Below are 14,852 nucleotides of genomic sequence, written 5' to 3'. Positions count from 1 at the left end.
TTTTCCGTAGTACTTCTCAGTGCCGTCGGTGCGAAGACTATTTGCGAATGTCTGGTTTCCTAAAGCGATCGAGTGCACCATCATCGTTGCTTCGATTGGTGCGCAAGACAGCTAACGACTGCGTCGTGCTCCTAATAAATATATGCAGATGCCTCACCCACACAATCTTCTAATAAATGCCCTTCACATTGCGAAACTGCTCGCGCCAACGTTGGCGCAGGTGCTATCGCTTCATAGCCGTGAGCTACAGACCACACAAGGAAATGAGACGGCGAGCTTGGCGTTATCTGATCGGCAGTTACAAGGGAAACCGACTCTCTACTACCTGCTGGGAACGTTCGGGAGAATAGTTACATAACCAGCTGTGTGGTAAATTACAGGAAGGCGTATTGTAGATTGTATGAGCGGAGAACAGCAGGAATGGAAGGAAAGAATTTGACAGGACAGACGCTCAACTTACCAACTGCAGTTTATTGGAAACTTTCCTCAACACGAGAGCACAGAATCGCGCATGCATGCAACCACCTTATCACCAGAAAGACAAGGCCAACGCAGGAAGGAATAGAGGGAAATAACTTGACACAACAGGTACATATCAGTTCGGATAAGTAACCTTCCTGTTGGCCTTTTTTGTCTTTCTGGTGATAAGGTGGTTGCACATGCGCGATTCTGTGCTCTCGTGTGAGGAACGTTTCCAATAAACTGCAGGTTCTAAGTTGAGCGTCTGTCCTGTCGAGTTCTTTCCTTCCATTCCTGCTGCTTTCCGCTCACACAATCTACAATATGTTGCACCAACTGGCCCAGCACACCACCTCAAGGCCTGAACACAAGCACGCGTTGCAGCGTGTCAGCGCGTGACCTTCTGACGCGGCGCCGCGCCCTCTCCCTATGGGGAGGGAGGGCGCGCGGATACGCGAAGCTGCGCGCCCCCTCCCTCTCCATAGGGAGAGGGCAACGTTAGTAACGTTGGGAGAGGGCGCGGCGCCGCGCTGACACGCTGCAATGCGTACGTGTGTTCAGGCCATGGTGTAAGAATATACTATGGTGATGACACTCTTCCCCCAACGCATGGGAAACCGCAATCCACGCGCGTCCAGATAATGTTCGGGTTCTTATCAGATGACTGGCAGAGGGCGCTACGAAAAGCGGGGCAGTCGTCTCCATAGCAACGCGCATGCTGCTGATAACGTGCATTTTTTTGTGCCATTTTGCTGGATAATGTGCAACCGCCAAGCGGCGTCAAGGGGCGAAATCGAGAGAGCAACAGGAGAGGGAACGGCGAGAGCGGCGGCGATGACGCAGCACTACCGTGATTCGGCTACTCGCGGGCGCTCTCCGCCTCAAGCCATTAGATGGCGCGCCGCTCAACGGACCGACGACCGAACATTTTCTGGCCGCTTAGGCGCGCGCAGTGTCAACACCTGAATATTCTTACACCGTGGTTCAGGCCTTTATTGTACAGGAAGGCGTTTCTTTTTAATATTATTATTCTTTTTTTTTTTTACCGGCTACGTCTGTGCGCTTTCTTCACGCAAGTTACACAGCTCGTTTGACCTTGAACCTTCTCCTGGTCTTGTGAAGTAACGCGTGTCGAGTCCACGAGCGCGCTGTTGCGAAGAAGATGAGAACAAGATGTGGCGCAGACGTCAAATCACCTCCGTAATAATAATTCAAAAAAAAAAAAAAGAAATTGAAGTTACAGGAAAGTTACGCGGTCGCTTGTGCATTTGCCCAAGATGACTAGACGACGAAAGCCATCTGCTTCTTAGTCGACTGCATAGATCCCCCCCCCTTTCCTCTAAAAACTTTCTGCACTCAACGTGATTTTGCACTGCCTCCGAGATCGGCCCACTTTTGACCAAGCAACGACGACGTCGTCTGATGACATCACTCATGTGGCGTCATGTTATATAGTGTTATATAGTTATATGTTATACAGGGTGCATTTTTCTTTGAGGCAATACAGATTTTTGATAAAAATTCTACGACAGTCAGGCGGAAATATTTTTCCGCAGGTAAAATGACATTGACGTGACCAATTAACAAAAACACGTTAATTAACTTAATTATTGGCTTGAGCTAGGGCAGTTGTTTATATGAGAAAATTGTAGTGCCGCCGGTGCCAATTCCGGAGTCCTCTCTCCGGTGTGACGGAGAGAGGACTAGATGTTGCTGACTGGGCAGGGTAATACAAAGGGGTAAGATAAGCAAATCGCAACACTATAATTCACGCACTGCCAAAAGCTGCAAATATGCGGACGTCCTCAAGTTGCCAGCTGGCGGGACAATTTTACAAAACGCGACATGAGAACCGTTCTTCAGCAAAGATAAGAGCACAATGGCGCAGTGTTCATCGCGCCTCTGTAGATAACAGGTGTTTCGATATATTTATTACCCATACCTGTTCTCTTTTCTTTTTATTTAACAACGAGATTACCCGTATCGGTCAAAGTACAGAATGCACTTACACACGAGTGCACGTGATGAGACAACTGACCCTGATTATGTCCACCCTTAGACGGTATCGCATGTTCGCGTGAACTATCATTAATAAAGCGGTTCGTTTGACCTTGATAAGTAAGCGCTGTCACTCGATGTATGAGTTTTGGAAGTAATTTTCCCAGTGTGCATATCCGTGCAAGACTGACATCACGTGACCTATGCCCGCTATCTAATATAGTAATAACGACTGCCGGAGTTTTACGTGCCAAAACCACGAAATGATTATGAGACAGACCGTATAGTGTGGGAGCCTCTGGGCTCATTTGACCCACCTGGGGTTCTCTCAGTGCACCAAAATCAAAGAGTGTTCGTGCAATTCACCCGCGTCGGTGGTATAATACTTATGGCGCTTGACTGGTGCACCCGAAGGTCGCGGGATTGAATCCCGGCCGCGGCGACCGCATTTCGATGGAGGTAAAATCCTAGAGGCCTCGTGTGCTTATAGTATATTGGTGCACGTTAAAGAACCCTAGATGGTCAAAATCTCCGGAGTCATCCACTACGGCGTCTCTCATCCTCATATCGTGGTTTTAGGACGTGAAACCCCAGCAATTTATTATTATTATGTTCTGCACTTCGTCCCAAGCGAAATGCGGACGCAAGCGTGGCCGGGAATCGAGCCCGCGACCTCGAGATTGTCAAAACACGTTTTCGGGCTAGTTTGGTTCATTCTTGGGCAAATGTGATTACTGCGCAACTCAAGGCGAAGAGTTCAGAACGCTCTTCATTTACTGTTCTGAACTCCTTGGATTGCGTCGTAACCACTTTTCTCCTTGAGGTAGTTCGCAGCACGACACCTTATTACGCGCCAAGCTACACAGGCCAGCTAGGCTATCCGTTATCTCTTTCCCGCTATTCATCTCAAGCAGCGCGGATTAATTGCCGAATCAAACTGTCCCTATCTGGCAACGAAGAAAACACCGAACGCGTGAAGCATGACATCGCCAAAGTTCATCGCTGCACGCCTTATCGCGACCTCGCAGCGGTGATAATACGACGCCCGGCCAACGGTCGCGTAGATAAGATAAACTCGCCAGCTGCCAAGAGGAGGTGCGTAGTACCCTATGTGGGTTAAACTGGTGTTCCAGAAGCAGCCTTCCGTCAGTTTTGTTTCGGTGTGCATAAAAAAAGCAAACATTTCCAGATGCAAAATTCGAAAGCAAAAAAAAAGCACGGGTCTAGTGAAGCGAAGTATAAACATACAACCTATATAATACAAAGCTATTACCAAGACGAAAATCAACACACACACACACACACAGTGTGTGTGTGTGTGTGTGTGTGTGTGTGTGTGTGTGTGTGTGTGTGTGTGTGTGTGTGTGTGTGTGTGTGTGTGTGTGTGTGTGTGTGTGTGTGTGTGTGTGTGTGTGTGTGTGTGTGTGTGTGTGTGTGTGTGTGTGTGTGTGTGTGTGTGTGTGTGTGTGTGTGTGTGTGTGTGTGTGTGTGTGTGTGTGTGTGTGTGTGTGTGTGTGTGTGTGTGTGTGTGTGTGTGTGTGTGGTGTGTGTGTGTGTGTGTGTGTGTGTGTGTGTGTGTGTGTGTGTGTGTGTGTGTGTTTCCAATTTTCACTGTTGCTGACACGTCTTTTTCGATTTCGTGCGTTCACAGTTTTTCGCCACCGCATCTTCCAGCCTCCACTTACCGGTCTCTACCGAAGATTCATTTATGCTGCCAAAACTGTCTTTGACACCCAATACCGAATATGTCGGGCAGATTTATTCATGATGACAGCACAGCGCAACATACGGGGCAGTGAAACACACATGGCACAACGATGTAGTTGATAGTCCGCGTTGAGAGTTGATAGTTGGTAGTCAGCGTTGTGTCCTGTGTGTTTCACTGTGAGGTATTCTGCGCTGTTCTGCCACAATGTTCATGAACCTACCCCTAAGAACCCTTGTGCAGATTTATTCATTACGCTAGACGGCGCTACTAGTTACTTTATACGGTTCGTTTAAAGGTAGCATATAAAGTGACTCTAGGCTAGATCAAGTTGCTTTAGGCGCTACTAGGGTTACTACGATAGGATACTACTAGGTACTACTACATGATACCCAAGCCACGTTCTCGTGTCAGTTGCGGAAGGACTGCTTAAAAAAGCACAGGGATGGCGTTCCACACAGTAAACCACTTTACACCCTTAAGGGGTTTTGCCGTGTGTATAACTAACACTCTTACACCGTAGGAAAAGGGTGTTTTCACGTATCAAAACACCCATACGTATAGGGTGTTGCCACTGGCCTAACACCCTTATCACGTGTGTTTCCAATGGCCTCAACACCCTTATCACTGAAAAATGTGAAAAATAAAATCTACCAGTCGGGAAACATGCAATTACCGATGACATCAGCATGGAAGGTGCACGCACGCGCCAAACCGCACGCCCAACAGAGCGTATGGTAAAACACGACATGGACGGAGCGCTCGTGCTACATAGCTTTACAGTGACCATCCGGTATATATAGCCATAGTATCTTAAGCCGCCGTTCAGTGCCGGTGGAGATATTTCTGTTCCGTATAAATGAACATTAAACATTAAGAGAATACGCGTAAATTTCTGGTACGCTTGTAAATAGCCCTAAAAGAGACATATCTTTTAAAGGGGTACTGACACAAAATTTCGCGGCCGAGATAGCCTGCTGGATCGATTTCCGTGTACGTGCGTGTACCATCTGCGAAATATCGACAGCGAATAAAGCTTGGAAGGTATTTTATATGAATATTGAAGTTCGCGTGCGCGATCCAGCATTATAGGCCGCACCTATTGCATTGACACCCTCGGAGGTGACCCGAGGTGACCCCCCTACTTCCCCTACGTAACCGTTGTAGCCGGTACAACAAGTTGTGATGACGTCGTAGCGGCCATTTTTGTTTTGACGCGCTTGCCGCTGCGCTGTAGGTGTCTCAAGGAAATCGTCGCCAACATCGTGCAGCACGTGCGGCAAGCGTGCGAATGCGAGGAGACGACGCGAACAGCGCGGAAGTGCGTCACACTTCTGTGTGCTGACGTGATCGAGCGCTGCAGCCGCTAGGTGGTGATAGTTGCACCCGGAGGCTTGTAGTTTTTGAAACCGAAACTGACACTGGTCGGTAATGAGGAGCCTGTAATTAATTATCTGTCGCGCGCTGCAGCAAACGATGTGCCGTGTTACGACTAACAGGCCTCCAGCAACACATTGCAGCAAAAAAACGCGAGACCAAAATTTTTGTGTCAGTACCCCTTTAATCTAAACTCGCCTAAGATCCAACGACATTTTAATCAGCGAGTCCCAGTTATCATCTGGCACGCTGTGGTGTGGGCCATGGGTGTTTCGATAACCCATAACACCCTTAACTCCTAAAGGGTGTTTAGTTAGAGCATTACCCCTTAAAGGTTAACACCCTTACACCCTAATTTTTGCAAATTTTGGTTAGGCAAAAGGGTGTTTTGCGGATGACGCGTGTCGCAGTGAAAATAAGAAGTATGCCGTCATACCCGATATTCATGGTGTTTCCCATAGAATAAAAAAGGCTGCTCAAGAGAGCAACATTCACGTTGTTTTTTCTGCGCCTAACAAGCTTGTGAACCTCTGCAGGAAGACGAGGCCAGAAGGGATCAGCCCTCCCCCCCCCCCCCCCCCCCCCCCCCGCAACACTATGTAAAAAAAAGCACAGAAACAAGTACATCAAATGTGCCACGTGTGTGGTTTACCGCATTCCCATCACACGTGGAAAAAGCTACATAGGGCAAACCGGGAGATGCGTGAATGATAGGTTGCGTGAGCACTGTAACGAAGTTATAAAAATGTGGCGGCTGACGGCTTCTTGGCCCTGCATTGTTTGGAATGCAGGTGCAAACCAAAATTCAATGAAACACTTATCTTGAATAGCAATAGGTGCGAGATGACGCGGCTAATAACAGAAGCACGTAACATATGTGTCACGTGACGCATGTGCCAGCAACCTATCGATTTCGTTATGCGAGAGAGAGTTGCAATATTTGTTTACAGTGTGAATTCCCTAGCATGCTTAAGTGATTAGGTCGATTCGAAAACAAAAGTGCCCTGTGATTTAATGGTTTGGAACAATGAAATGCACACGCGTCACGTGATGGTGAGCGGTACAAACACTGCTGGAAAAGGAAGTAGACGTTTGTTGCAAGTTAGCGCTGGTGTGTCGTCGTACGTTTCTTTCTGGTGTCCACGTCCTTTGATGCGCCGCAAAGAAGCTTAGGAAATGACTAGAGTAATTACTGTATATGACACCTAGTAGCATATACAGTAACTCTATTCGCTACAAAACACGAGCGCCACCTAGCGGCGAAAGAACGCTCCATTTTTCACACGCGCGCGCGCGCGCAACCACAAGAGCGCCACGGCAATATCCTTAGGGGGGGCGTGTGATCGAAGCGGGGCGCACTGCAGCCCCAAGGGTAGTAGGTGCGCGATTATACGCGAACCACTGCCGGCCCGGGCGACCCACAAACACCGTAACGCCCGCCACGGATCGAGTGCCACCCCCCCCCCCCTTACCCCCCGGAGGTCGACCGTTTCCCCATTCGCGCTCGAGGCGTTGGTGCACGATGCAATCGCTACCACCACCCCGTCGTCTTCGAGAAAGAGACCGATCACGCCACAACATCCGACCGTTCGGCAGCGCGACCGCTTTCCTCTTTACGATGATCACGATGACGATGACCACAATATATCGCAACAAGACGGCGAGTTGGGCCAGCCGGTAGACGTTCATGTTTTAAGTTTACTCTGCGATACATATCTCCCACATGCAGAGACGGCCCTGAGCAAGTCTGAAGCTCAGTAAGTGCTAGTCAGATTTCATTTTGATATTAAAGTCAATTTTCGGATGGCGCACTTACTGACATCGATACTAGCGTGACGTCAGGGTGCAGTGTCAATAGGTGGATAGCAAAACGGCGCGTCGTCTGCTACAGCACTTCCGGTTCCCTGAACCTTCAAGGCTCAGCTCTTCGCTGCTTCAAGTTGTGTGCGGTTCAGTGTAATCGGGGAGGAGGCAAGATAACTGGTAACAGCCGCGTCGCAGAGAGTACGTGTTTTCTCCCCGAATACACTGAACGGCACACACCTTGAAACAGCGAAGAGCTAGGCATCGAACCGGAAGACGTCATTTTGCTATCCACCTATTTTGGTGACGTCACGCACCAGTAAGACCCGTTGTGATGACGCGCCAGGTTATACCAAACAAAACATACAACATGGCTGCTTGCGCGCCACCAAAACTTTCAAAATGGCCGCTTGAGCGTCACCAAAACACCGAATGTGGCCGCTTCTGCGTCACCAACAGAGCACGTGACGAGAACCTCACACCTTATTATCATGACGTCAGGGTACAGTAGGAACCGAAACTAGCTCTTAGAAACATGCCGTAATTAATTTTTCAGAGTGTGCACTCACTCCATTAAATTTTCTAGGTCCTTGAGGATTTCGTCTTCCATTTGACGCAAAAACAAAAAAATACTATAACTGAAAATTTTTGTGTCAATACCCCTTTAAAAAGTAAGTTCGAAGCGCACTGAAGACGCGGACAGAACGAAGTGGACAGGACAGCGCTTACCTGTCCACTTCCGTAATCGCTAACCAGCGTCTCTAACTTACTTACATTGCTTAATTAAGCGCATTTCACAAAGACTTTTGCTTATCATAAATCATGATATGTACTGGAATGCAGTGCTGTTAAATTCTGCCACTGACATGTCTGTTTTATTCTCGCCACTGGACCGGAAACTAGTCTTCCATGGATATCTGCCTAGATATCTGTATATCTATGATCATGTAAAGAAAAAAACATAAAGCACTTTCATTCATTCATTTAATCCCCTAGTCTTCAGTGAGCTTCAAACTATTTTTTAACCATGATGACCATAGGCATAGGTCTCTATTAGGGGGGGGGGGGTAAGAGTTGGAGGGCACGTTTTACCACAGCGCTTCCTCCCCCACCCATAGGCGTGAGCACGGGGGGGGGGGGGGGGGGAGCAAAATCTTTCCCATACACTGACTTAATCGGGGGGGGGGGGGGGGGGGGGGGGTACGTGGGCAATGCAAACACAACTAACAACAATGTATCCCGAGATGGGTTCAGAGACGTAATAAAATCACTTAATAGAATGGTTCTGCTGGGTGTGTTGGTTCATAGTCTGGAATAGATTTGAGCGCGAAAGAAAGACGGGACAGGAGAAGACAGGCGCTCGTTCAGTCGTCTCGTGTCCCTGCGCTCGAATCCATTCCAGATGTTAAAATCACGTCTATGCGTGCGTTGCAAAGTGGAACGTTCTTGAGACACAGCCAGCGATTTCTCCGGGAAGGGTTAAGACGTCACAATGACGTACATTGAAGATCATGCCGCCTCCGTGCGCACAGAGTAATATATGGATGACAAATGACTAACACTGTTTGATCGCTTCGAGGAAGAAGAAACCAAGCCGTGTACCTTTTTTTATATGTGTTTTTTTTTTTTGCTTCGTGCGAGTGACACGTGACTCCACGCGTGCTCCGTGGAGTCGGCTTCGCGACGCCGTCAGCTGCCTCAGCGTTTGCGAAGCGCAAACACTCAGTCAACGTCCTCCGCCGAGTGCAAGCGAACGGCCAAGGGCATACCGCCGAAGAGACGACCAACGAACAAAAAATGACAATAATAAAAAAAATGTAATAAAATCGACCGCCGCTACCAGCAGGCAGGAGCCGACGGCTACACGTAACGGTTCAACCCAGTCGTGTCTGGCGAGAAGGATTCCGATTTCGAATGCCGTAGGCGCAATCGCCTCGGGGGCCCAAAGGAGGCGGGTGGGGTGGAGAGGAGGGTGCTGGTACAACGGGAAAGAGGAGGAGGAGGGCATGTACGTATACAGTTGAGAAGTGGGGGAGGGAAGAAAGAGTGTGATATATAGAGAGATAACACGATCGACAGAAGCAGGAAGCCGAGCGAGTGGGCATTGCACTCGACGACCCGCGTGCGTGATGAGAAGAAAAAACCGCTACGTCGACCCATTCCATACAGTCCTGTTATCGTACAGCCCATAGACGGCGTGCGCAGTCATCCCTTTAGCGGTCACGTGACGCGCCATGGAGGGCACTGCACCGTGTCATAGACGACAAAAGCACAGAGTGCCACTATGCACGCTGTGCTTATATGATATTACTGTGGACAGTCAGGACGACAAAAGCACAGCGTGTCACTATGCGCCCCGCCGTGCACTGAGTGTTTCAAGTGAACGAAAGAAGGGGAATTTTTTTACGAGGGGCTCGCTTATACGTTAGACACAACGAAGGACTCTGGACCTAGCCAAGTGAATCCAACGAAAAATTATGCCAGGGAAAGCATAGAGGACGTTAATTGTTGTCTTTAAATGCAGTCTACTAATTGTGACGCAACTTGAAATGAATTGAAGGGGACGAAAAACCACCTTTTCAGTCGGTCGGATCTGAACCCACAACCTTCGAACTACGCGTGCGATGATCTACCCAATTGATCTACGACGGAAGGCGCCTCCCCGTCCACTTACTTCGTTGGGCATTCCTATACATGTAAATCCCGCATAATTCCAAGGTTGTGGGTTCAGATCCCACCGACGGAAAGGGTGATTTTTCGTTCAATTCATTTCAATTTACGTCACAATTAGTACACTAGAGTTAAAGACAACAATTAACGCACTCTGTGCTTTCCCTGGCCTAAATACCTGTTCGATTCGTTTTATTGCTAGATGGAACTCGGCAGACGGCAGTGCTGAGTTTCATCAGTGCACGAGACAGCAGCCGCGGGAGACCAGGAACGCAAGACCGCAGTGACATTCAGCATGAACGTGATTTACTGCGAATGACGTTACATGTGACCCGTGACAGGGCGTCGCGCTGTTGAGCTGGAGGCAACGGGTTCGACGATCCTCGCAGGAGGGAGGAATTCACAAGCGCTCGTGAATACAGTGAACTGGGTCCAAAATTGATAGTGGGCAACACCCCCCCCCCCCTTTCCAATACAAGCAAGGTTCCAGAGCCATGTTGAAAATAAATACTAACCCATAACAGCCAGTGACAAAGAAACGGGCCCTCAAAATTCCATTCCTTCATTCATTCATTCATTCATAGCGAGGGTGTCGTCCCGGCAGACTTGATGCCATCAGGCATTGTGCGAGCGCTTATTGGTCAGCTGTCCGTTAAAGGTTCACGTTCTACGTGACGCCATCTGGCAAAATGAAAGAGTGTTACACACTCGCCGCCATGGCTACGAGTGGCGTTAAGACTCCCGGGTTTCATGCACATAAATACCCGATAATGTGGACGAGGGGCGACCGCCGCCGTAGCTCAATTGGTAAGAGCATCGGGCGCGTAATCCGAAGGTCGCAGGTCCGGTTCCCTGCAGGCGGCAAGTTGTCTTTTCGTCCACTTTACTTTCTTCACATCTATATCACAATTACTGCGATACACTTAAAACAGCTAGTACAATTAACGTCCGCTATACTTTCCTTTTCTTCATTATCTGCTGGTTTTCATTAAGGTAGTAAAACATTTGCTATATATATAACGACAATGTCAAGCCTGAGAGATGACTGAACACAAGGCGCAATCAGTGCTCGCTTGATGTATCCGGTTATATCGATGCAGGCGCTGAAAACACCCAGAGAAAATGCAAAAGTTCGATATAGAGACTATTCTCTGTATCCGAGTTCGTTATAACCGAACTTTCGCTGCAGTCCCGACTCTAGAGAGAAACGACGAGTCTTGCGTGGCCCCTACTCATGTAAACACGACCATATACACACACTCGCTGTAACATGCGCATCTCTCATTTAAAAGGAGCACTATAAATATGGATAACGGGGTCTTAATCCTCATTTGTAAATCACGCTACTGCGACAGCGTAGCGACCACTCTCTAGGAAGGAAATAGCGCGCACTTTCTCGAGTTTATTGCCCTGAGCATACAACTTTTTAGCGGAACTCAGAAGCACAATTGTTATTGATAGTTTCAGTTTTCACTCAACAAACATCCAACAGCACAAACACCAATTAAGATCACTGCGGCTTGTTCGGTGACGATGTGTTTTACCGATCTCGCCTGCCTCAGAAACAATTACTAGCAGGAAACGTTGCACACGCACGCACACGCACGCACGCACGCACGCGCACACACACACACACACACACACACACACACACACACACACACACACACACACACACACACACACACACACACACACACACACACACACACACACACACACACTTGTATATATGCGGTTGTCTAGAGCACTTCAGCGTGTTTCGGTGTGCTGTCCCCGAGCTAAAAGCTTCCCTGCCCCCTTAACCAGGCCAAGGCATGCGTGTTTCCGTATGTAAACAAACCCGGCTGTTGCATTTTTCATATCCACTCAGCGAGGTCTTTCTCTCTTTCCAGCGCGTATCGTAAATGCGCCCTCCGCTATCACGCCCAACTATAATCCTTTCCTGAATTCTCGTGAACAAGTCGAAATCGCACGTCTCGCCAATGCCTCAGTCGCTTCTTCGGTTGAAACGAGTTCAATTTTTAGTTTTAAGTCCAGTTGCCTCGAGTTCTTGGACGTTTGGAAGCGAGGAGAATTTGGTTTAATTCTTGAACGTACAAACGAACTGACTGAGTTAATACAGCTGTAACAGCTCGCACGGGAAGTCACTTCCGAATTAAGTCGATCTGTGTTAAACCTAGCTGACATGCGCGCGGTCTGTGCTCGGAGTGTGTAGACCGATGGCGGCGTTCGATGAGCATTACCGCCGATTACGTACGAATTGACTCAAGCCGTATTTCTTAGGTATGTCTGATGGTCCAGCGGTCGTTCACCTAAATCCATATCAGCACCGTTTGACACAGGCTTTGACACCGGTTATGCAACTACTGCCTGTAATGACGCGTTCCCTGCCGCAATCGAACGTGCTTTACAGTGAAACATGAGAAGCCTGCGCAATATGCATACCACGTGCGAAACACTAAACATTGGCAGTATATTAACGCTTTCACTTTGACATTGGATCCAACCTAATGTGTGTGAGTGCGGTCTGCGTTAATTGATTGATGTTCTGCTTGGGCGGCCGTGCAGTTAGTTCATGTTGAGCTTTTCATTCTCCTTCAATCAAGACCGGCGTTACACGGGTCACTTTCGGTTCCTATCGGGTTCGATCTGATATCTTGATCGCCATTTTGGCCCTTCTGCGCAAGCTCAAAGATTAGCCAATCACGGTCGCGAAATATTCGATTTCAATCGAAAGTGCGTCGTGACACCGGTACAAATTTTAGTTATTGCTTGTCGTGTCTACAACACTGGTGCACTTTCAATCGAGCCCCGATCGGCAGCAAATTTGTCGACCGCGACTGATTCCATACATTCCACATCTTGCGCGAATAAGCCAATCAAGATGCTGATCGGTCACAATCGCGATTGAAATTGTACTGTAGGACAACTCTATAACTCGCTGTATGTCTGCTGCTTCGAGCTACCTTCATCGTGGTGACGCACTGCTAACTAGACCCGAATGTCAACTCTGCTGCAATAAAAGGCTTCTTTACCTTGTGATCATTTCGCCATGGTGACGTACAGCTTCAAATGTTAATCAACCCTGCTGCAACAAAAGGCTTCTAATTTACCATGTGTTCATTTCACCATGGTGACGCGCACTACCAAGTACCTTCAGATGTCAATCAAACATGCCGCAATAAAAGGCTTCCTTACCTTGTGGCCGCCGTAGAAGGCGATCTCCTCGGCGTTCGCGATGAGCCTGGAGTGTACGAATCGCAGGTATCCCTTGCGACGAGCCTCCTCGGCGACCATCTTGCCGAAGCGGGGCGTCATCTTTCGAAGTATCAGGGCCGTCACGCCGACGGCGCAGAAGGCGACGGCCGGCGCCGGCACTCCGTACGCTCCCATCTCGTGCGCCATGTGAAACAACGTGAACGTGATGACGACGACGTCGAGCAGGGGCTTCGTGATGTGAGAGTAGAGGTGGGCCACGGACTGGCTGAACGTCGTGATGTCCTCGGTGAGGCAGTGATCGGCATTCTCAAGTCGACCGTCCAGGTTGCTGACGCGGTAATAGGTCTGGTTCTTGAAGTACAGTCCGTACGCGTATCGCACCAGCCTTGTGCGGAACGCGAGCGCTAACTGACTCTCCAAGAATCTGATCAGGCTGTTGACGAAAGTTGCGGGAATCGCGACTAGCAGCCACTTGGAGAGCTGCAGCGCGAAGCGGGTCATGTCCTTGCGCACGATGAACTTGACCACCTGACCCTCGAGTCGAGCGACGTAGATGGAGAGGAAGGTGCGCGAAACGAGCGAAAGCGTGTGTAGCAAGAGGAGCGCACCTTCGATTGTTCGCACACCGGGGATCATGATGCGGAGGAGCTTGAAGAGCTGCAGGAGAAACGTCTTGTTGAAGGCCGGGAACGCGCGCAGAGCGGCTAGCGTACTCGCCGCTCCCCTGACGTTGTTGTTGTCCGGTTTGACAGCGTCGGCAGGCGTGACGGCGGCTAGAGCGAGGTCCGTCACGCTGTCCAAACCCGCGACTTCAAGTCGGGAGGTCGTCTTCTCCGGGCTCGTTGTGGAGATGCGATCCTGTGCGGCCCGGGCTTTCTTTTTAAGAGACTCGGCGACGTTCGAGAGGAGCGGGTAGCCCACACGAATGACGTACGCGGCGAAAATGCCGGCCGCGATGCCCCGAGTGATGCGCTCCCGAGGCACGCCATGAGACTCGGAGAACTTCTCGATCAGCTTTGACAGGGTGTTGGTCATAGTTGCGTGGTGCGCGGCTAACGTTAGCCGCTGCTCCGCTATTACTCACTTTCGGGGGTGGTGTTAGGGCACAGCGACTTCACGAAAGACGGCTCGCCGTCGTGCCCTCTTTGGAAACGGAGACGACGACGGGAAACGCCATTTCCTCGAAGAGCAGCGTCGTCTTCGTCGTCTTGCGATCACTCCGGGTCAGGTCTTGTGCCGCCGCTCCCGCAGTAACGCGGCCGCGGCTCTCCTTCCTTTCACGGTCACACACTCACACACGCACACGGCCAGCGCACACGCAGAGCACACGACAGCTACGGCGCACCGACTGGAATGCGGAGAGCAATGGAGCAACGCGATAGATCCCTCACCTAACCAACCTGACAACTTTGCGGGAGCGCCGTTTCACTCACCGACTGCAGCGCCCAGCGCCATAGCGTACGCGCTTGTAAACAATCTTCCTGCGAGACAAAAAATAGTCTCAAGTATCTTCACCCGGCTGAAAAAAAAGCGCATGCGTTCTCTTATGTTTAACACACCAAACAACACTAATATCTACTACTAATAAAGAGAGGTTATTATATTTGCAAAGCTTAAG

The 14,852-nt window shown here is 49.5% G+C and overlaps 1 protein-coding gene across 1 annotated transcript in view; it reads right to left on the bottom strand.

Moving 5' to 3' along the window:
* Positions 1-14,593, bottom strand: part of LOC119407156 (ATP-binding cassette sub-family D member 1) — a 98,388-nt gene extending 83,795 nt beyond the window's left edge. The window contains exon 1 of the mRNA XM_037674021.2: positions 13,214-14,593. Within this exon, the coding sequence (XP_037529949.1) occupies positions 13,214-14,269 (1,056 nt within the window). The 5' untranslated portion in view covers positions 14,270-14,593. The remainder of the gene's footprint in view (positions 1-13,213) is intronic.
* Between the last annotated feature and the right edge of the window lie 259 nt (positions 14,594-14,852).

The sequence above is a fragment of the Rhipicephalus sanguineus genome, chromosome 10, assembly GCF_013339695.2.
Source record: "Rhipicephalus sanguineus isolate Rsan-2018 chromosome 10, BIME_Rsan_1.4, whole genome shotgun sequence".
Taxonomy (NCBI): domain Eukaryota; kingdom Metazoa; phylum Arthropoda; class Arachnida; order Ixodida; family Ixodidae; genus Rhipicephalus; species Rhipicephalus sanguineus.
The sequence above is the reverse complement of the archived record's forward strand: the minus strand, read 5'-3'. Positions and strand labels throughout refer to the sequence as shown.